The sequence below is a fragment of the Chiloscyllium punctatum genome, chromosome 24 (genome assembly GCF_047496795.1).
Source record: "Chiloscyllium punctatum isolate Juve2018m chromosome 24, sChiPun1.3, whole genome shotgun sequence".
Taxonomy (NCBI): domain Eukaryota; kingdom Metazoa; phylum Chordata; class Chondrichthyes; order Orectolobiformes; family Hemiscylliidae; genus Chiloscyllium; species Chiloscyllium punctatum.
In genome coordinates, this window is record NC_092762.1 from 83,839,098 (window position 1) to 83,863,055 (window position 23,958).

Genomic DNA, 23,958 nt, shown 5'->3' on the forward strand with positions numbered 1-23,958 from the left:
CCTGCCAACTCTCGTACTCAATGCTCTAAACAATAAAGGAAAGCATACTACACGTTTTCTTCACTATCCTATCAAGGTGAAACTTCACTTTCAAGGAGCTATGAACTTGCATCCAAATTCTCTTTGGTCAGTAACATTCCCTAGGACCTTACTATTAGGTGTATGAGTTGCCAATGAATCTTCTTCAGAACTGAGGTTCTGCTTTCTCTGCACAGATGCTGCCAGATCTGCAGAGTTCCTCCAGCTATTTTTGCAACATGGTGACTCAGTGGTTAGCATGATTGCCTCACTGCACCAGGGACTGAGGTTCGATTCCAGTCTTGAGCTGGAACCTGTGTGTAGTTTGGATATTCTCCCATTGTCTGTGTGGAATTTCTTTGGGTGTTCCAGTTTCCTCCCACAGTTCAAAGATGTGCAGGTTTGGTGAATTGGCCATGCTAAATTACACATTGTGTTCAGAGATGTGTAGGCTAGGTGCATTAGCCAGGAGAAATGTAGAGTGATTTGGTGGGGGAATGAGTCTGGGTGCATTTCTCTTTGAAGGGTCAGTGTGGACTAGTTGAACCGAATGGTCTGTTTCCACACTGCAGGGACTCTATGATTCTGTGTTTGAACAACAAGTTTTGTGCACCACCGAACTACAACCCCCAGAATGCTTAGCGTCCACGTGTGCGCAGTAGCCCATCCCGCAAAGCAACCTGTTATTGGGTAATGCATGGACCAATAAAACGTTGGAATGTTGGTGGGTGGGCACGGAGGCCTCAAAGCGGAGCCTGGGGATCGAGTGCGGCGATGAGCTTCGTGAGGGCGGTGGTGCGGGGCTGCAGGTACCCGGGGAGCGGGGCAGAGGATAGATTTGTTGTCGTGCGTTCCTTCACGTGAAAAATACATTGAAAATGTTTATACGTTGTGCCCACATCAGTGACAGAAGTCAAAATAAAGGCTGACAGAACCGTGGATGCTGTCAATGGGGAAAGGATGTGACTGCAGACCCACAGCAATGTGGTTAACTCTAAACCAGCCTCGGGGCAGTGAGGGATGAGCAATAAATACTGACCCAGCCTCTGGGCAGTGAGGGATGAGCAATAAATACTGACCCAGCCTCGGGGCAGTGAGGGATGAGCAATTAATACTGACCCAGCCTCGGGGCAGTGAGGGATGAGCAATAAATACTGACCCAGCCTCGGGGCAGTGAGGGATGAGCAATAAATACTGACCCTTAGGGATGAGCAATAAATACTGACCCAGCCTCGGGGCAGTGAGGGATGAGCAATAAATACTGACCCTTAGGGATGAGCAATAAATACTGACCCAGCCTCTGGGCAGTGAGGGATGAGCAATTAATACTGACCCAGACTGTGGGCAGTTAGGGATGAGCAATAAATACTGACCCAGACTGTGGGCAGTGAGGGATGAGCAATAAATACTGACCCAGACTGTGGGCAGTTAGGGATGAGCAATAAATACTGACCCAGACTGTGGGCAGTTAGGGATTAGCAATAAGTACTGACCCAGACTCTGGGCAGTTAGGGATGAGCAATAAATACTGACCCAGCCTCTGGGCAGTTAGGGATGAGCAATAAATACTGACCCAGCCTCTGGGCAGTTAGGGATGAGCAATAAATACTGACCCAGCCTCTGGGCAGTTAGGGATGAGCAATAAATACTGACCCAGCCTCGGGGCAGTTAGGGATGAGCAATAAATACTGACCCAGCCTCTGGGCAGTTAGGGATGAGCAATAAATACTGACCCAGACTGTGGGCAGTTAGGGATAAGCAATAAATACTGACCCAGACTGTGGGCAGTTAGGGATGAGCAATAGATACTGACCCAGACTGTGGGCAGTTAGGGATGAGCAATAAATACTGACCCAGCCTCGGGGCAGTTAGGGATGAGCAATAAATACTGACCCAGACTGTGGGCAGTTAGGGATGAGCAATAAATACTGACCCAGACTGTGGGCAGTTAGGGATGAGCAATAAATACTGACCGAGCCTCGGGGCAGTTAGTGATGAGCAATAAATACTAACCCAGCTTCTGGGCAGTTAGGGATGAGCAATAAATACTGACCCAGCCTCTGGGCAGTGAGGGATGAGCAATAAATACTGACCCAGCCTCTGGGCAGTTAGGGATCAGCGATAAATACTGACCCAGCCTCGGGGCAGTTAGGGATGAGCAATAAATACTGACCCAGCCTCTGAGCAGTTAGGGATGAGCAATAAATACTGACCCAGCCTCTGGGCAGTTAGGGGTGAGCAATAAATACTGACCCAGCCTCTGAGCAGTTAGGGATGAGCAATAAATACTGACCCAGCCTCGGGGCAGTTAGGGATGAGCAATAAATACTGACCCAGCCTCTGGGCAGTTAGGGATGAGCAATAAATACTGACCCAGCCTCTGAGCAGTTAGGGATGAGCAATAAATACTGACCCAGACTGTGGGCAGTTAGGGATGAGCAATAAATACTGACCCAGCCTCGGGGCAGTTAGGGATGAGCAATAAATACTGACCCAGCCTCGGGGCAGTTAGTGATGAGCAATAAATACTAACCCAGCCTCTGGGCAGTTACGGATGAGCAATAAATACTGACCCAGCCTCTGGGCAGTGAGGGATGAGCAATAAATACTGACCCAGCCTCTGGGCAGTTAGGGATGAGCAATAAATACTGACCCAGCCTCTGGGCAGTTAGGGATGAGCAATAAATACTGACCCAGACTGTGGGCAGTTAGGGATGAGCAATAAATACTGACCCAGCCTCTGAGCAGTTAGGGATGAGCAATAAATACTGACCCAGCCTCTGGGCATTTACGGATGAGCAATAAATACTGACCCAGACTGTGGGCAGTTAGGGATGAGCAATAAATATTGACCCAGACTGTGGGCAGTTAGGGGTGAGCAATAAATACTGACCCAGCCTCTGGGCTGTTAGGGATGAGCAATAAATACTGACCCAGCCTCTGGGCAGTTAGGGATGAGCAATAAATACTGACCCAGCCTCTGGGCAGTTAGGGATGAGCAATAAATACTGACCCAGACTGTGGGCAGTTAGGGATGAGCAATAAATACTGACCCAGCCTCTGGGCAGTTAGGGATGAGCAATAAATACTGACCAAGACTGTGGGCAGTTAGGGATGAGCAATAAATACTGACCCAGACTCTGGGCAGTTAGGGATGAGCAATAAATACTGACCCAGCCTCTGGGCAGTTAGGGATGAGCAATTAATACTGACCCAGCCTCTGGGCAGTTAGGGATGAGCAATAAATACTGACCCAGCCTCTGGGCAGTTAGGGATGAGCAATAAATACTGACCCAGCCTCTGGGCAGTTAGGGATGAGCAATAAATACTGACCCAGACTGTGGGCAGTTAGGGATGAGCAATAAATACTGACCCAGACTGTGGGCAGTTAGGGATGAGCAATAAATACTGACCCAGACTGTGGGCAGTTAGGGATGAGCAATAAATACTGACCCAGCCTCTGGGCAGTGAGGGATGAGCAATAAATACTGACCCAGACTGTGGGCAGTTAGGGATGAGCAATAAATACTGACCCAGACTGTGGGCAGTGAGGGATGAGCAATAAATACTGACCCAGACTGTGGGCAGTTAGGGATGAGCAATAAATACTGACCCAGACTGTGGGCAGTTAGGGATTAGCAATAACTACTGACCCAGACTCTGGGCAGTTAGGGATGAGCAATAAATACTGACCCAGCCTCTGGGCAGTTAGGGATGAGCAATAAATACTGACCCAGCCTCTGGGCAGTTAGGGATGAGCAATAAATACTGACCCAGCCTCTGGGCAGTTAGGGATGAGCAATAAATACTGACCCAGCCTCGGGGCAGTTAGGGATGAGCAATAAATACTGACCCAGCCTCTGGGCAGTTAGGGATGAGCAATAAATACTGACCCAGACTGTGGGCAGTTAGGGATAAGCAATAAATACTGACCCAGCCTCTGGGCAGTTAGGGATGAGCAATAGATACTGACCCAGACTGTGGGCAGTTAGGGATGAGCAATAAATACTGACCCAGCCTCGGGGCAGTTAGGGATGAGCAATAAATACTGACCCAGACTGTGGGCAGTTAGGGATGAGCAATAAATACTGACCCAGCCTCGGGGCAGTTAGGGATGAGCAATAAATACTGACCCAGCCTCGGGGCAGTTAGTGATGAGCAATAAATACTAACCCAGCTTCTGGGCAGTTAGGGATGAGCAATAAATACTGACCCAGCCTCTGGGCAGTGAGGGATGAGCAATAAATACTGACCCAGCCTCTGGGCAGTTAGGGATGAGCAATAAATACTGACCCAGCCTCTGGGCAGTTAGGGATGAGCGATAAATACTGACCCAGCCTCGGGGCAGTTAGGGATGAGCAATAAATACTGACCCAGCCTCTGAGCAGTTAGGGATGAGCAATAAATACTGACCCAGCCTCTGGGCAGTTAGGGGTGAGCAATAAATACTGACCCAGCCTCTGAGCAGTTAGGGATGAGCAATAAATACTGACCCAGCCTCGGGGCAGTTAGGGATGAGCAATAAATACTGACCCAGCCTCTGGGCAGTTAGGGATGAGCAATAAATACTGACCCAGCCTCTGAGCAGTTAGGGATGAGCAATAAATACTGACCCAGACTGTGGGCAGTTAGGGATGAGCAATAAATACTGACCCAGCCTCGGGGCAGTTAGGGATGAGCAATAAATACTGACCCAGCCTCGGGGCAGTTAGTGATGAGCAATAAATACTAACCCAGCCTCTGGGCAGTTAGGGATGAGCAATAAATACTGACCCAGCCTCTGGGCAGTGAGGGATGAGCAATAAATACTGACCCAGCCTCTGGGCAGTTAGGGATGAGCAATAAATACTGACCCAGCCTCTGGGCAGTTAGGGATGAGCAATAAATACTGACCCAGACTGTGGGCAGTTAGGGATGAGCAATAAATACTGACCCAGCCTCTGAGCAGTTAGGGATGAGCAATAAATACTGACCCAGCCTCTGGGCATTTACGGGTGAGCAATAAATACTGACCCAGACTGTGGGCAGTTAGGGATGAGCAATAAATATTGACCCAGACTGTGGGCAGTTAGGGGTGAGCAATAAATACTGACCCAGCCTCTGGGCTGTTAGGGATGAGCAATAAATACTGACCCAGCCTCTGGGCAGTTAGGGATGAGCAATAAATACTGACCCAGCCTCTGGGCAGTTAGGGATGAGCAATAAATACTGACCCAGACTGTGGGCAGTTAGGGATGAGCAATAAATACTGACCCAGCCTCTGGGCAGTTAGGGATGAGCAATAAATACTGACCCAGCCTCTGGGCAGTTAGGGATGAGCAATAAATACTGACCCAGACTGTGGGCAGTTAGGGATGAGCAATAAATACTGACCCAGCCTCTGGGCAGTTAGGGATGAGCAATTAATACTGACCCAGCCTCTGGGCAGTTAGGGATGAGCAATAAATACTGACCCAGCCTCTGGGCAGTTAGGGATGAGCAATAAATACTGACCCAGCCTCTGGGCAGTTAGGGATGAGCAATAAATACTGACCCAGACTGTGGGCAGTTAGGGATGAGCAATAAATACTGACCCACACTGTGGGCAGTTAGGGATGAGCAATAAATACTGACCCAGACTCTGGGCAGTTAGGGATGAGCAATAAATACTGACCCAGACTGTGGGCAGTTAGGGATGAGCAATAAATACTGGCCCAGCCTCTGGGCAGTTAGGGATGAGCAATAAATACTGACCCAGCCTCTGGGCAGTTAGGGATGAGCAATAAATACTGACCCAGCCTCTGGGCAGTTAGGGATGAGCAATAAATACTGACCCAGCCTCTGGGCAGTTAGGGATGAGCAATTAATACTGACCCAGCCTCTGGGCAGTTAGGGATGAGCAATTAATACTGACCCAGCCTCGGGGCAGTTAGGGATGAGCAATAAACACTGACCCAGACTGTGGGCAATGAGGGATGAGCAATAAATACTGACCCAGCCTCTGGGCAGTTAGGGATGAGCAATAAATACTGACCCAGCCTCTGGGCAGTTAGGGATGAGCAATAAATACTGACCCAGCCTCTGGGCAGTTAGGGAGGAGCAATAAATACTGACCCAGCCTCTGGGCAGTTAGGGATGGGCAATAAATACTGACCCAGACTGTGGGCAGTTAGGGATGAGCAATAAATACTGACCCAGCCTCTGGGCAGTTAGGGATGAGCAATAAATACTGACCCAGCCTCTGGGCAGTTAGGGATGAGCAATAAATACTGACCCAGACTGTGGGCAGTTAGGGATGAGCAATAAATACTGACCCAGACTGTGGGCAGTTAGGGATGAGCAATAAATACTGACCCAGCCTCTGGGCAGTTAGGGATGAGCAATTAATACTGACCCAGCCTCTGGGCAGTTAGGGATGAGCAATAAATACTGACCCAGCCTCTGGGCAGTTAGGGATGAGCAATAAATACTGACCCAGCCTCTGGGCAGTTAGGGATGAGCAATAAATACTGACCCAGACTGTGGGCAGTTAGGGATGAGCAATAAATACTGACCCAGACTGTGGGCAGTTAGGGATGAGCAATAAATACTGACCCAGACTGTGGGCAGTTAGGGATGAGCAATAAATACTGACCCAGCCTCTGGGCAGTGAGGGATGAGCAATAAATACTGACCCAGACTGTGGGCAGTTAGGGATGAGCAATAAATACTGACCCAGACTGTGGGCAGTGAGGGATGAGCAATAAATACTGACCCAGACTGTGGGCAGTTAGGGATGAGCAATAAATGCTGACCCAGACTGTGGGCAGTTAGGGATTAGCAATAAGTACTGACCCAGACTCTGGGCAGTTAGGGATGAGCAATAAATACTGACCCAGCCTCTGGGCAGTTAGGGATGAGCAATAAATACTGACCCAGCCTCTGGGCAGTTAGGGATGAGCAATAAATACTGACCCAGCCGCTGGGCAGTTAGGGATGAGCAATAAATACTGACCCAGCCTCGGGGCAGTTAGGGATGAGCAATAAATACTGACCCAGCCTCTGGGCAGTTAGGGATGAGCAATAAATACTGACCCAGACTGTGGGCAGTTAGGGATAAGCAATAAATACTGACCCAGACTGTGGGCAGTTAGGGATGAGCAATAGATACTGACCCAGACTGTGGGCAGTTAGGGATGAGCAATAAATACTGACCCAGCCTCGGGGCAGTTAGGGATGAGCAATAAATACTGACCCAGACTGTGGGCAGTTAGGGATGAGCAATAAATACTGACCCAGCCTCGGGGCAGTTAGGGATGAGCAATAAATACTGACCCAGCCTCGGGGCAGTTAGTGATGAGCAATAAATACTAACCCAGCTTCTGGGCAGTTAGGGATGAGCAATAAATACTGACCCAGCCTCTGGGCAGTGAGGGATGAGCAATAAATACTGACCCAGCCTCTGGGCAGTTAGGGATGAGCAATAAATACTGACCCAGCCTCTGGGCAGTTAGGGATGAGCGATAAATACTGACCCAGCCTCGGGGCAGTTAGGGATGAGCAATAAATACTGACCCAGCCTCTGAGCAGTTAGGGATGAGCAATAAATACTGACCCAGCCTCTGGGCAGTTAGGGGTGAGCAATAAATACTGACCCAGCCTCTGAGCAGTTAGGGATGAGCAATAAATACTGACCCAGCCTCGGGGCAGTTAGGGATGAGCAATAAATACTGACCCAGCCTCTGGGCAGTTAGGGATGAGCAATAAATACTGACCCAGCCTCTGAGCAGTTAGGGATGAGCAATAAATACTGACCCAGACTGTGGGCAGTTAGGGATGAGCAATAAATACTGACCCAGCCTCGGGGCAGTTAGGGATGAGCAATAAATACTGACCCAGCCTCGGGGCAGTTAGTGATGAGCAATAAATACTAACCCAGCCTCTGGGCAGTTAGGGATGAGCAATAAATACTGACCCAGCCTCTGGGCAGTGAGGGATGAGCAATAAATACTGACCCAGCCTCTGGGCAGTTAGGGATGAGCAATAAATACTGACCCAGCCTCTGGGCAGTTAGGGATGAGCAATAAATACTGACCCAGACTGTGGGCAGTTAGGGATGAGCAATAAATACTGACCCAGCCTCTGAGCAGTTAGGGATGAGCAATAAATACTGACCCAGCCTCTGGGCATTTACGGGTGAGCAATAAATACTGACCCAGACTGTGGGCAGTTAGGGATGAGCAATAAATATTGACCCAGACTGTGGGCAGTTAGGGGTGAGCAATAAATACTGACCCAGCCTCTGGGCTGTTAGGGATGAGCAATAAATACTGACCCAGCCTCTGGGCAGTTAGGGATGAGCAATAAATACTGACCCAGCCTCTGGGCAGTTAGGGATGAGCAATAAATACTGACCCAGACTGTGGGCAGTTAGGGATGAGCAATAAATACTGACCCAGCCTCTGGGCAGTTAGGGATGAGCAATAAATACTGACCCAGCCTCTGGGCAGTTAGGGATGAGCAATAAATACTGACCCAGCCTCTGGGCAGTTAGGGATGAGCAATAAATACTGACCCAGCCTCTGGGCAGTTAGGGATGAGCAATTAATACTGACCCAGCCTCTGGGCAGTTAGGGATGAGCAATAAATACTGACCCAGCCTCTGGGCAGTTAGGGATGAGCAATAAATACTGACCCAGCCTCTGGGCAGTTAGGGATGAGCAATAAATACTGACCCAGACTGTGGGCAGTTAGGGATGAGCAATAAATACTGACCCACACTGTGGGCAGTTAGGGATGAGCAATAAATACTGACCCAGACTCTGGGCAGTTAGGGATGAGCAATAAATACTGACCCAGACTGTGGGCAGTTAGGGATGAGCAATAAATACTGACCCAGCCTCTGGGCAGTTAGGGACGAGCAATAAATACTGACCCAGACTGTGGGCAGTTAGGGATGAGCAATAAATACTGACCCAGCCTCTGGGCAGTTAGGGACGAGCAATAAATACTGACACAGCCTCTGGTCAGTTAGGGATGAGCAATAAATACTGACCCAGACTGTGGGCAGTTAGGGATGAGCAATAAATACTGACCCAGCCTCTGGGCAGTTAGGGATGAGCAATAAATACTGACCCAGACTCTGGGCAGTTAGGGATGAGCAATAAATACTGACCCAGCCTCTGGGCAGTTAGGGATGAGCAATAAATACTGACCCAGCCTCTGGGCAGTTAGGGATGAGCAATAAATACTGACCCAGCCTCTGAGCAGTTAGGGATGAGCAATAAATACTGACCCAGCCTCGGGGCAGTTAGGGATGAGCAATAAATACTGACCCAGCCTCTGGGCAGTTAGGGATGAGCAATAAATACTGACCCAGCCTCTGGGCAGTTAGGGATGAGCAATAAATACTGACCCAGCCTCTGGGCAGTTAGGGATGAGCAATAAATACTGACCCAGCCTCTGGGCAGTTAGGGAGGAGCAATAAATACTGACCCAGCCTCTGGGCAGTTAGGGATGGGCAATAAATACTGACCCAGACTGTGGGCAGTTAGGGATGAGCAATAAATACTGACCCAGCCTCTGGGCAGTTAGGGATGAGCAATAAATACTGACCCAGCCTCTGGGCAGTTAGGGATGAGCAATAAATACTGACCCAGACTGTGGGCAGTTAGGGATGAGCAATAAATACTGACCCAGACTGTGGGCAGTTAGGGATGAGCAATAAATACTGACCCAGCCTCTGGGCAGTTAGGGATGAGCAATTAATACTGACCCAGCCTCTGGGCAGTTAGGGATGAGCAATAAATACTGACCCAGCCTCTGGGCAGTTAGGGATGAGCAATAAATACTGACCCAGCCTCTGGGCAGTTAGGGATGAGCAATAAATACTGACCCAGACTGTGGGCAGTTAGGGATGAGCAATAAATACTGACCCAGACTGTGGGCAGTTAGGGATGAGCAATAAATACTGACCCAGACTGTGGGCAGTTAGGGATGAGCAATAAATACTGACCCAGCCTCTGGGCAGTGAGGGATGAGCAATAAATACTGACCCAGACTGTGGGCAGTTAGGGATGAGCAATAAATACTGACCCAGACTGTGGGCAGTGAGGGATGAGCAATAAATACTGACCCAGACTGTGGGCAGTTAGGGATGAGCAATAAATGCTGACCCAGACTGTGGGCAGTTAGGGATTAGCAATAAGTACTGACCCAGACTCTGGGCAGTTAGGGATGAGCAATAAATACTGACCCAGCCTCTGGGCAGTTAGGGATGAGCAATAAATACTGACCCAGCCTCTGGGCAGTTAGGGATGAGCAATAAATACTGACCCAGCCGCTGGGCAGTTAGGGATGAGCAATAAATACTGACCCAGCCTCGGGGCAGTTAGGGATGAGCAATAAATACTGACCCAGCCTCTGGGCAGTTAGGGATGAGCAATAAATACTGACCCAGACTGTGGGCAGTTAGGGATAAGCAATAAATACTGACCCAGACTGTGGGCAGTTAGGGATGAGCAATAGATACTGACCCAGACTGTGGGCAGTTAGGGATGAGCAATAAATACTGACCCAGCCTCGGGGCAGTTAGGGATGAGCAATAAATACTGACCCAGACTGTGGGCAGTTAGGGATGAGCAATAAATACTGACCCAGCCTCGGGGCAGTTAGGGATGAGCAATAAATACTGACCCAGCCTCGGGGCAGTTAGTGATGAGCAATAAATACTAACCCAGCTTCTGGGCAGTTAGGGATGAGCAATAAATACTGACCCAGCCTCTGGGCAGTGAGGGATGAGCAATAAATACTGACCCAGCCTCTGGGCAGTTAGGGATGAGCAATAAATACTGACCCAGCCTCTGGGCAGTTAGGGATGAGCGATAAATACTGACCCAGCCTCGGGGCAGTTAGGGATGAGCAATAAATACTGACCCAGCCTCTGAGCAGTTAGGGATGAGCAATAAATACTGACCCAGCCTCTGGGCAGTTAGGGGTGAGCAATAAATACTGACCCAGCCTCTGAGCAGTTAGGGATGAGCAATAAATACTGACCCAGCCTCGGGGCAGTTAGGGATGAGCAATAAATACTGACCCAGCCTCTGGGCAGTTAGGGATGAGCAATAAATACTGACCCAGCCTCTGAGCAGTTAGGGATGAGCAATAAATACTGACCCAGACTGTGGGCAGTTAGGGATGAGCAATAAATACTGACCCAGCCTCGGGGCAGTTAGGGATGAGCAATAAATACTGACCCAGCCTCGGGGCAGTTAGTGATGAGCAATAAATACTAACCCAGCCTCTGGGCAGTTAGGGATGAGCAATAAATACTGACCCAGCCTCTGGGCAGTGAGGGATGAGCAATAAATACTGACCCAGCCTCTGGGCAGTTAGGGATGAGCAATAAATACTGACCCAGCCTCTGGGCAGTTAGGGATGAGCAATAAATACTGACCCAGACTGTGGGCAGTTAGGGATGAGCAATAAATACTGACCCAGCCTCTGAGCAGTTAGGGATGAGCAATAAATACTGACCCAGCCTCTGGGCATTTACGGGTGAGCAATAAATACTGACCCAGACTGTGGGCAGTTAGGGATGAGCAATAAATATTGACCCAGACTGTGGGCAGTTAGGGGTGAGCAATAAATACTGACCCAGCCTCTGGGCTGTTAGGGATGAGCAATAAATACTGACCCAGCCTCTGGGCAGTTAGGGATGAGCAATAAATACTGACCCAGCCTCTGGGCAGTTAGGGATGAGCAATAAATACTGACCCAGACTGTGGGCAGTTAGGGATGAGCAATAAATACTGACCCAGCCTCTGGGCAGTTAGGGATGAGCAATAAATACTGACCCAGCCTCTGGGCAGTTAGGGATGAGCAATAAATACTGACCCAGCCTCTGGGCAGTTAGGGATGAGCAATAAATACTGACCCAGCCTCTGGGCAGTTAGGGATGAGCAATTAATACTGACCCAGCCTCTGGGCAGTTAGGGATGAGCAATAAATACTGACCCAGCCTCTGGGCAGTTAGGGATGAGCAATAAATACTGACCCAGCCTCTGGGCAGTTAGGGATGAGCAATAAATACTGACCCAGACTGTGGGCAGTTAGGGATGAGCAATAAATACTGACCCACACTGTGGGCAGTTAGGGATGAGCAATAAATACTGACCCAGACTCTGGGCAGTTAGGGATGAGCAATAAATACTGACCCAGACTGTGGGCAGTTAGGGATGAGCAATAAATACTGACCCAGCCTCTGGGCAGTTAGGGACGAGCAATAAATACTGACCCAGACTGTGGGCAGTTAGGGATGAGCAATAAATACTGACCCAGCCTCTGGGCAGTTAGGGACGAGCAATAAATACTGACACAGCCTCTGGTCAGTTAGGGATGAGCAATAAATACTGACCCAGACTGTGGGCAGTTAGGGATGAGCAATAAATACTGACCCAGCCTCTGGGCAGTTAGGGATGAGCAATAAATACTGACCCAGACTCTGGGCAGTTAGGGATGAGCAATAAATACTGACCCAGCCTCTGGGCAGTTAGGGATGAGCAATAAATACTGACCCAGCCTCTGGGCAGTTAGGGATGAGCAATAAATACTGACCCAGCCTCTGAGCAGTTAGGGATGAGCAATAAATACTGACCCAGCCTCGGGGCAGTTAGGGATGAGCAATAAATACTGACCCAGCCTCTGGGCAGTTAGGGATGAGCAATAAATACTGACCCAGCCTCTGGGCAGTTAGGGATGAGCAATAAATACTGACCCAGACTGTGGGCAGTTAGGGATGAGCAATAAATACTGACCCAGCCTCTGGACAGTTAGGGATGAGCAATAAATACTGACCCAGACTGTGGGCAGTTAGGGATGAGCAATAAATACTGACCCAGACTGTGGGCAGTTAGGGATGAGCAATAAATACTGACCCAGCCTCGGGGCAGTTAGGGATGAGCAATAAATACTGACCCAACCTCTGGGCAGTTAGGGATGAGCAATAAATACTGACCCAGCCTCTGGGCAGTTAGGGATGAGCAATAAATACTGACCCAGACTGTGGGCAGTTAGGGATGAGCAATAAATACTGACCCAGCCTCTGGGCAGTTAGGGATGAGCAATAAATACTGACCCAGACTGTGGGCAGTTAGGGATGAGCAATAAATACTGACCCAGACTGTGGGCAGTTAGGGATTAGCAATAAATACTGACCCAGCCTCTGGGCAGTTAGGGATGAGCAATTAATACTGACCCAGACTGTGGGCAGTTAGGGCTGAGCAATAAATACTGACCCAGCCTCTGGGCAGTTAGGGATGAGCAATAAATACTGACCAGCCTCTGGGCAGTTAGGGATGAGCAATTAATACTGACCCAGCCTCTGGGCAGTTAGGGATGAGCAATTAATACTGACCCAGCCTCTGGGCAGTTAGGGATGAGCAATAAATACTGACCCAGACTGTGGGCAGTTAGGGATGACCAATAAATACTGGCCCAGCCTCTGGGCAGTTAGGGATGAGCAATAAATACTGACCCAGCCTCTGGGCAGTTAGGGATGAGCAATAAATACTGACCCAGCCTCTGGGCAGTTAGGGATGAGCAATAAATACTGACCCAGCCTCTGGGCAGTTAGGGATGAGCAATTAATACTGACCCAGCCTCTGGGCAGTTAGGGATGAGCAATTAATACTGACCCAGCCTCGGGGCAGTTAGGGATCAGCACTAAATACTGACCCAGACTGTGGGCAATGAGGGATGAGCAATAAATACTGACCCAGCCTCTGGGCAGTTAGGGATGAGCAATAAATACTGATCCAGCCTCTGGGCAGTTAGGGATGAGCAATAAATACTGACCCAGCCTCTGGGCAGTTAGGGATGAGCAATAAATACTGACCCAGCCTCTGGGCAGTTAGGGATGGGCAATAAATACTGACCCAGACTGTGGGCAGTTAGGGATGAGCAATAAATACTGACCCAGCCTCTGGGCAGTTAGGGATGAGCAATAAATACTGACCCAGCCTCTGGGCAGTTAGGGATGAGCAATAAATACTGACCCAGACTGTGGGCAGTTAGGGATGAGCAATAAATACTGACCGAGACTGTGGGCAGTTAGGGATGAGCAATAAATACTGACCCAGCCTCTGGGCAGTTAGGGATGAGCAATAAATACTGACCCAGCCTCTGGGCAGTTAGGGATGAGCAATAAATACTGACCCAGCCTCTGAGCAGTTAGGGATGAGCAATAAATACTGACCCAGCCTCGGGGCAGTTAGGGATGAGCAATAAATACTGACCCAGACTGTGGGCAGTTAGGGATGAGCAATAAATACTGACCCAGCCTCTGGGCAGTTAGGGATGAGCAATAAATACTGACCCAGACTGTGGGCAGTTAGGGATGAGCAATAAATACTGACCCAGCCTCTGGGCAGTTTGGGATGAGCAATAAATACTGACCCAGACTGTGGGCAGTTAGGGATGAGCAATAAATACTGACCCAGCCTCTGGGCAGTTAGGGATGAGCAATAAGTACTGACCCAGCCTCTGGGCATTTACGGGTGAGCAATAAATACTGACCCAGACTCTGGGCAGTTAGGGATGAGCAATAAATACTGACCCAGCCTCTGGGCAGTTAGGGATGAGCAATTAATACTGACCCAGCCTCTGGGCAGTTAGGGATGAGCAATAAATACTGACCCAGCCTCTGGGCAGTTAGGGATGAGCAATAAATACTGACCCAGCCTCGGGGCAGTTAGGGATGAGCAATAAATACTGACCCAGACAGTGGCACCCATATAAATATAAAACAAAACCCATCACCATCAAACCAGGCACCTTACAGCCTTCAGGACTTAATATTATTGAGTTCAAATTGTGAACAAATCTCTGCAGATGCTGGAATCTGGACTGAAAGTAATCAATGCTGGAGATCTCACTGGGTCAGGCAGCATCCACGGAGAGGGAGAGCTAATGTTTCTACTCTAGATGTCTCTTCTTCAGAGCCTCTGAAGTGTTGGAGGGGACAGCAGTAGTTTAGATTAGGTTAGATTCGCTACAGTGTGGAAACAGGCCCTTCGGCCCAACCAGTCCACACCGACCCTCCGAAGAGTAACCCACCCAGACCCATTTCCCTCTGACTAATGCACCTAACACTACGAGCAATTTAGCATGGCCAATTCACCCTAACCTGCACATCTTTGGACTCTGGGTGGAAACAGGAGCACCCGGAGGAAACCCACACAGACATGGGGAGAATGTGCAAACTCCACAAAGATAGTTCCTGAGGCATGAGTCGAACCTGGGACCCTGGTGCTGTGAGGCAGCAGTGCTAACTACTGAGCCACCGTGTCACCCCTGTTCTACAGTTTGTGGTGAGGGGTGTAGCGGGTGTTGGAGTGAGATTTACATGAAGTGATGGGAATGTGAAACTGCCAGACTTGAAAGGACAGTAACTGGGGGAGGGGTGGTCATGGAGTCACAGAGATGTACAGCACGGAAACAGAACCTTCGGTCCAACTCGACCTGACATCCGAGGTTAGAGACAAAAAAGCTGCAGGTGCTGGCATTCAATGTAGACAAACAGGAGGCTGGGAAAACGTGGCAAGCCACGCAGCATCAGTAGGTGGAGAAGTTGATATTTAGGACTGGGGGTGCGTATAAGGGGAGCTGCACATAAAGGGGTTGGTGGGGGAAGGGTGGAGAGGTGGGGATAGGTCTTCCATTCCTCTCAGCCACCTGGATTCATTCCTCCCATCAACCAATGAGGTTTGTATCCTCTACTGTGTTTGCCTGTCTGCACCTCACCACCCTGCTTCCCCACCCCATCCCACCCCCTTTGTCAGTAGCTCCCCTTACATCCACCCTCAGTCCTGAAAGAGGGTTCTACCAAAAATGTCCATTTCTCCACCTCCTGATGCTGCCTGGCTTGCTGTGGTGTCCCAGCCTCCAACCAAATATCCTAAACTAATCTAGTCCCATTTGCCAGCACTTGGCCCATATCCCTCTAAACCTTTCCTATTCATATACCCATCCAGATGCCTTTTACATATTAAAATTCACACAACACCAGGCTGTAGTCCAACTTCCTGATGCCTGGCTTGTGCTTGAAATGTCGATTCTCCTGCTGGTCGGATGCTGCCTGACCAGCTATGCTTTTCCAGCACCACACTCTTGACTCTGATATCCAGCATTTACAGTCCTCACTTTCTCCTTGAGTCCAACTTTGTCCACCCCAGTCCAATACAAGCACCTCCAGGTCATGTCTTTTCAATGTTATAATTGTATCAGCCTCCACCACTTCCTCTGGCAGCTTCTTCCTCCATGCACCACCCTCTGTGTGAAAAGGTTGCCCTTTAGGTCCCTTTTAAATCTTTCTCCTCTCATCCTAAACCGATGCCCTCTAGTTCTAAAATCCCCTTACCCCCAGGGAAGAGACCTTTATATACCTTATCCATACCCCTCATTATTTTATAAACCTCCATAGGTCACCTCTCAGCCTCTGATGATACAGGGAAAACAGCCCCAGCCTTTCAGCCTCATTCTATAGCTCAAAGAATTGATTCACATTTTAAAGGTGTTAAACTCGATATTAAGTCCAGAAGGCTGTAAAGTGCCAGTTTGATGGTGGGTTTTTTTCTCTTCATATGGTTGTCACTGTCTGGGTCAGCATATATTGCCATCATCAATTGCCCAGAGGGCAGTTGAAAGTCAGCCACATTGCTGTGGGTCTGAAGTCACATATAGGCTAAAACGAGTAAGGATGGCAGATTTCCTTCTCTGAAGAACAGTGAACCCGGATAGGTTTTTCCTGACAGTGGTTTCATGGTCATCATCAGTCTCTTACTTTTAGATTGTTATTGAATTCAAATTCCACCATCTGCCATGACCAGAATTTTAGCCCAGGTCCCCAAGGCATTACCTGGTCTCTGGATTAAAAGTCAAAATAATATCACTAGGCCATCACCGAGCCTCAAATGATTTTAAGACTACTTTCTTGTAGATAATTCCTTGAAGGAGTCAAATTTTTTGGGAGCAGGTGGGAATATAAAGTTGAGGCCACCATCAGATCAGCCATGACCTCATTGAATGGTGGATTAGGCTTGAGGGGCCAAATGCTGTATTCCTGCTCCTAGCTCGTATGTTTGTAAGTTATTCAGGCAACTGAATTCCCTCATCCCTGGAACTACATATATGAATCTTTTGAAAGTCTTCCCACCGTTCCTAAGTCATGGTACCAAAAACTGGAAGCAACACTAGTTGCAGCTGAATCACTTTATTAAAGGTTCATTGTAATTTCCTTACTTTTTGTACTTCTTGCCTCTCTTTGGAAATCCCAGCATTCTGAATGCTTGACTATTCACTTCATACTCTTTTTAAACAAATAAAGTTGGGTTAAGCAGCCCCTGATGGGCCACTACCCGCTTTCTGAACCCATCCCACCACATCCATCGAGCACAGCATCATGCAGAGGTCAGCTTTTCTCTGGTGGGGTCTGACAGGAACAGTACCATGTGTCCAAACTCACTTATGCTGGTGTTTATTAACCCTAGAGGTCTCTGAAAGGGCTGGTAATAAAAAATATTTTAAGGTAAATACTTCAAATTTCTTTGAACAAAAATTAGGTCCTGTCTCTATTATTTTTAATGCTGTCATGATGAACACATTTGGTAAACAATGTTGATAAACTGCTAACCAGAAATTAAATTGGTGGATAATAGGATAGATAGCGAGGGAAAGAGAGAGGATGGATGTAATTTGGTTTCCATCTAAGAGTCTTGCGTTTATCCCCCTGTTTTTGTATTATGCTTTTATAAATTTCACATTTACGAAGGAAACTTTTCGATGTAAACTTATCGTGTTGTATGTTCACTTGGACCAAAGGAGGTACGGAGAAAATATCTCTCTTAGCAGAAGAGTCAAGAACCAGAAGGCATTGGTGTAAGAAGTAATGGTGACATGAAGATAAATCTGTTTTTTTTAAAACACGTTGAGTGTTTAGAAGATTTATGCACTGCCTTAGTCAATGGTGAAGGCACCTTCAGTTGTAACTTTTGAAAGAAAGTTGAGTAATTATCTGAAAAGAAACAATACAGGGAAGAGAGGTGAGGGGAAATGAGTTGAGTTGCTCTTATAGATAAATCAAATGGCCTTCTTCTGTACTACAACCATTTTATAACCACTGCTTATCCCTCCCAAGCATAAAAACATTAATAATTATCTGTTATAGCTGGCCGAGAGCATCATTCCCCCCCCCCCCCCCCCACAACAATTACCATTTTCCACTAACTTATACCAATCAGAGTGGGAGCTGCTGTATAATTCATAAACAAGGTTTCCATTATACATAAATGCTAAGGCATTTAAATTGGTAAAACATGACATTAAATAAGACCAGATATAACCGTTTTAGTAAAGTAAAGTTGGTGGGACATTCTGGACTAATGCTTGATGTGCATCTTGGGTGATGGAGGTGGGGGTGGTGGTGAATATGGGCAAGTAAAATTTTTACAGAAAATTCCAAAACTAAAATGGAATCAAATACAGCAGGAGTTAGAAATATGAAAAACAGCAAGTGCTGAAAATACTAAGCAACTCAAACAGCATGCATGGAGAGAGAAACGGAAACCTTTTGTGAAAAGTCACTGTGAAATGTTAACTGTGTTTTGTACTCTGCAGACCCTGGCAACAATGAAATTAGGAGTCAGCAATAGACGGATTGTACCTGTTTCGCTGTTCTCTTGGTCTCTCTGAGTGAGATCGCTCTATGGGCTTGCAATCAAAAAATAAATTAGACTGCTGACTGTATCCAAATGGAATTAAGTCTTTCCAGCTGGCAGGAGAGAGTGAGAGACAGTCTTGTTCCATTTTTCTGGAGTTGAACTCGGCATGTAGCCAAGCTAGTTCTTATGTTGCCCACGCATCAATGAATGGGCCAAACTATGCAATTTTTCAATTAGAAAATCTCTTGGCAAAGAAAATGCCATTATCCAAGAGAGGAGAGATAGACAAAAGAGGAAGGCTGCTAGGGAATGAAATAGCTTTTCTTAAAGAAAGTTTATGATGTGGAATCCTGCAGTATTTGTAGGACTGGAATATTTGATTTATTTATTTGGTTTGTTTTATTCATTGTCAAATGTACTTTGTTAGAAAATACAGTGAAAGTGTTGTATAATGTTGTCACTCTCCAGCGCCATCTTAAAACACAGAAGAATAAGCCAAAACATAGAATATGCAGGCAGGAGAATAAAGAAAAAGTGTTCACCTTTCCAGCCCTCATTGTGAAGTGCTTTGCCATGGGCCTAGTGGCCAGGCCTGAGTCCCCTTTGCTGTGCTGTCACCACCTCTGAGACAGAAGTTGTCACTCTTTGGCGTCACCTTGACTCCATCGATGTCCTTGCCATGAACACTGTTTGGATCCCGCCCACACAGATGCTGCTGAGTACCGCACCAGCCCAAACCTGACTGTGCTGCTGTCATGAGTCTGCTTCGGGCCCATCTCACCAATACTGCAGGTTCTAGTACTGGGTTCAAATGCACCTTTCCATGAGTCTGGATGCAGATGCTATCCGGGAACCCCGACTTACCTCTGCCACAGCAGCCATGAGTAGGCACTAGGATGGCCACGGGACCGCGCTGGGACCATTCGCCAACGGCCACGGGACCGCGCTGGGACCATTCGCCGACAGCCATGGGACCACTTGCTGATGCCGTTGCTGGAATCGAGCTCTTCAACAAGAGCCAAGTAAAATAAAAAGAGAAGTTAAAAAATGAGTAAAGAGAAAAGAAATGGAAAGAAGAGCAGACATGCCTTGGGCTCAGAAGCCCTACTCCACCGCCATCTTACCAGAATAGGCCATTTGGCCCAACTGTTGCATGCTGTTGATGTTCCACAAGCTTTCTCGCACCATTCCATATATCACCCATAAAGTAAACCTAACAGCAGGGTGAGTAATACTACATAGACTACACCGATTCAAGAAGGTGCCACCACCACTTGCTCAAGGGCAGTTAGGGATGGACAATAAGTGCTGGCTTGGCCAGTGATGTCCATGTTCTGTGATTTTTTTTTGTCGATAAATCTATTATTTTCTCCTTCAGGTACTTATCTAGCTTCATAAATGCATATACACTTTTCACCTTCAGTAACTACCATGTTGTCTTTTGGGTAAAAAGGTTTATCCTGAATTCTCCATTGGATTTATTAGTGGTTGTAAGATTAGATTAGATTCCCTACAGTGTGGAAACAGGCCCTTTTGGCCCAACAAGTCCATATCCACCCTCTAAAGACTAACTGACCCAGTACCATTTCCCTCTGACTAATGCACCTAACACTATGGGCAATTCAGAATGGCCAATTCAGCTGGCCTGCACATCTTTGGAGTGTGGGAGGAAGCCCACACAGACACGGGGAGAATGTGTAAACTCCATACAGACTGGAATTGAACCAGTGTCCCTGGTGCTGTGAGGCAGCAATGCTAACCACTGAGCCACCATGCTGCCCTAAGTTCTGGTAAGTTCTAGTCTCCCCTACCAGTGGAAACATCTTTGTCTTCTGATGTGATTTGGCTCTTTTGCTGACTATTTTAAATCCATGTCCTCTGGCCACATCCATGGAAACAGTTTCTCTATGTATTCTTACCACACCCTCACCCTTCACCACGTCTCATATCGAAATTAATCAGTAGCATTGGTCTGCTACCACAGTACAGCATCAAGATTTGTAAGACTGTTATACATGGTGTTGTTCCACTATTGTTTTAATGGTCCCTACACACCCTTAATAAAAAAAAGAGTTAAGAATAGTCTGACAACACACTTGAACAAAATGTGGGCCTCTGTTAAAGCTAGATAGTTTTATACGTATTAAAAATCTTACATCTGCACACATTTAGTACCAGATTATAGCATAATAAATGCCTTTGGCAGTCCAAAGCGGATACTGCCTGATAACATCATACAGCAACCCTACTGGAGAGAGAGTCTTAATTTTAGTGTGACATGCTGTGGGAAAGATTTTGTTAAACTTGAAAGGGTTCAGAAAAGATTTCCAAGGATGTTGCCAGGGTTGGAGGGTTTGACTTATAGGGAGAGGCTGAATTGGTTGGGGCTATTTTCCCTGGAGTGTCACAAGCTAAAGGGGGTGACCTTACAGAGGTTTATAAAATCATGGATGGTTGGGGTGAATAGTCAATGTCTTTTTCCCAGGGTAGGGGATTCCAAGCCTAGATGGCATAGGTTTAGGTGAGAGGGGAAAGATTTAAAAGGGACCTGAGGGACAAGAGGGTGGTGCATGTATGGATTGAGCTGCTAGAGGAAGTGATGGAGGCTGGTACAATTACAACATTTTAAAAGGCATCTGAATGGGTGTATGAATATGAAGGGTTTAAAGGGATATGGACTAAATGCTAACAAATGAGACTAGATTAACTTATGATAGCTAGTCTGCATGGACAGGCTGGACTTAAGGGTCTGTTTCGTTCTGTACATCTCTATGACTCTTAAGTTTACATAGCTTTCATTATAGATATAGAATTCACAATAACATTTATCACAGTATGATATGGGGCGAAGTGTATGATTTGCAGATGAAGACTGATCTCTGCAGTCTCTTTCTCTTTTCTCTTACTCTATTTCCTGGCCAACTGTTTATCAACATACATAGCCAAAGTAGTTCATTAGTATAGCATTAAAAGAATGAGCAAAAAGACTCTGGGCATATGTTTAGTTAAGACTGGAATATTTGCATTGAGGCTCACTCATGTAACCTCTGTCGTCTTTGCTGCTTCCTGCAGGTGGGGGCCAGTGCCGTTCTTGGCCCCTGTTGTACCATCGAGCTCCAGTCTGTACAAGTTCTGCAGCACCCTCCTGTCACGGCCCAGTGGCCTCTTGACCCTGAGTCCATCGGTGAGCCAGCTGGAGGCTGGTGGCTTGAGCTCCCGGCTTTTCCCTTGGAGCAAGGGGCAGGTCCGGACGAAGAAACGTGGCACTGAGTACCAACCAAAGGTCATCAAGAGGATACGAACTCACGGCTGGAAGAAGCGTATCAGTACCCGGGGTGGCATCGAGGTGATACTGCGCAGGATGCTCAAGGGGCGGAAATCATTGACCTACTGAGTTCACCTGATCTTTAGAGGCGTGTACTGACTGGGAATAGGCGAGCCACAACACCATTACCACAATTTGAATGCCACTGTACATATTGTATTAAACTCTTCTGGGCTTATAGAATGTCTGTTCTTATTTGGGGAATTATCAGTTTAGAATAGGGGGGACATTGCTGGCTGATTGGCACATTAATAACTACGGAGAGAAAGTGAGGACTGCAGATGCTGGAGAGTCAGAGTCAAAAAGTGTGGCTCTGGAAAGCAGGGTCAGGCAACATCCAAGGAGCAGGAGAGTCGACGAAATGTCAACTCTGCTGCTCCTCGGATGCTGCCTGATCTGTGCTTTTCCAGCGCCACACTTCTTGACGTTAATAGCTACATGCATCTTAATCTAGCAGATACTCATCTCGAAACATTTGGGTGACCACAATTTGCCTTGAATCACCTAGGATGGATGGAGCAAGGTTAATAATCATCTGCAGCTCTTGGTTCGAAACATGCAAAATATGTCCTTTGGTGTGATGCTGTGCAGCAAGTCAGGCAGCATCCAAGGAGCAGGAGAATCGACGTTTCAGGCATGAGCCCTTCTTCAGAAGGGCTTGTGCCCGAAACGTCAATTCTCTTGCTCCTTGGATAAGACCATAAGACATAGGAGTGGAAGTAAGGCCATTCGGCCCATCGAGTCCACTCCGCCATTCAATCATGGCTGATGCGCATTTCAGCTCCACTTACCAGCGTTCTCCCCGTAGCCCTTAATTCCTCTAGACAACAAGAACCTATCAATCTCGGCCTTGAAGACATTTAGCGTCCCGGCTTCCACTGCACTCCATGGCAATGAATTCCACAGGCCCACCACTCTCTGGCTGAAGAAATGTCTCCGCATTTCTGTTCTGAAATGACCCCCTCTAATTCTAAGGCTGTGTCCACGGGTCCTAGTCTCCTCGCCTAACAGAAACAATTTCCTAGCATCCACCTTTTCAAAGCCATGTATTATTTTGTACATCTCTATTAGATCTCCCCTTAATCTTCTAAACTCCAACGAATACAATCCCAGTATCCTCAGCCGTTCCTCATATGCTAGACCTGTCATTCCAGGGATCATCCGTGTGAATCTCCGCTGGACACGTTCCAGTGCCAGTATGTCCTTCCTGAGGTGTGGGGACCAAAACTGGACACAGTACTCCAAATGGGGCCTAACCAGAGCTTTATAAAGTCTTAGTAGTACATCTCTGCTTTTATATTCCAACCCTCTTGAGATGCTGCCTGACCTGCTGCACTTTTCCAGCAACACATTTTCAGCTCTGATCTCCAGCGTCTGCAGTCCTCACTTTCTCCTTTGATGTGATGCCCCAATTGCTGAATAGTCCACTGACACTCAATATCCAGCCTCCCATATGGAAGGGATGTTGACACAAAAGGCTTATTGTCACGTATAGATTATGTTAAATGATTTTTAAACCGTTGCATTTCAGCAAAACCTTGAGTAAATCAGGGCACATAATTTAAATGCCGCTGAATTTAACTTTTTGCACTCTTTTCAGCAACAAGTGCTCCTGGATTTGTGTGCAAGACCCACTCCATTACAGGCAGCCTCATGTGAAAGTTTTGAATGATTTTTTTTTCTCTCTTTCCATTTCTTATTCAAAATGGAGTAACTTAACAGAGGACCTTGCAAAATGTCAGGAACAAAATCGATCAGTAGTGTTAAGGCAGCAGGTTTGTTTGCCATAGCAGCCAACATTCTGAAGCTTTTAGAGCAGCAGTATTTGGTGCCAGAATCATTTGTTCGCATTTGGGGTGAAACTGTCCAAACTAATTTCCAATAATACCTTTGTTAAACAAATTAGCCACTAGTCACGTGTCTATTTGGAATTCCAGATGG

General features: G+C 47.3%; 1 protein-coding gene across 1 annotated transcript; it reads left to right on the plus strand.

The window, feature by feature from the left end:
• Nucleotides 1–719: 719 nt before the first annotated feature.
• On the plus strand, nucleotides 720–22,200 carry mrpl34 (mitochondrial ribosomal protein L34). Its single transcript, XM_072594341.1, has 2 exons — nucleotides 720–827; nucleotides 21,765–22,200. The coding sequence occupies exons 1-2, from the start codon at nucleotides 793–795 to the stop codon at nucleotides 22,084–22,086; spliced, it is 357 nt and encodes a 118-aa protein (XP_072450442.1). The 5' UTR covers nucleotides 720–792; the 3' UTR covers nucleotides 22,087–22,200.
• The last annotated feature ends 1,758 nt before the right edge of the window (nucleotides 22,201–23,958 follow it).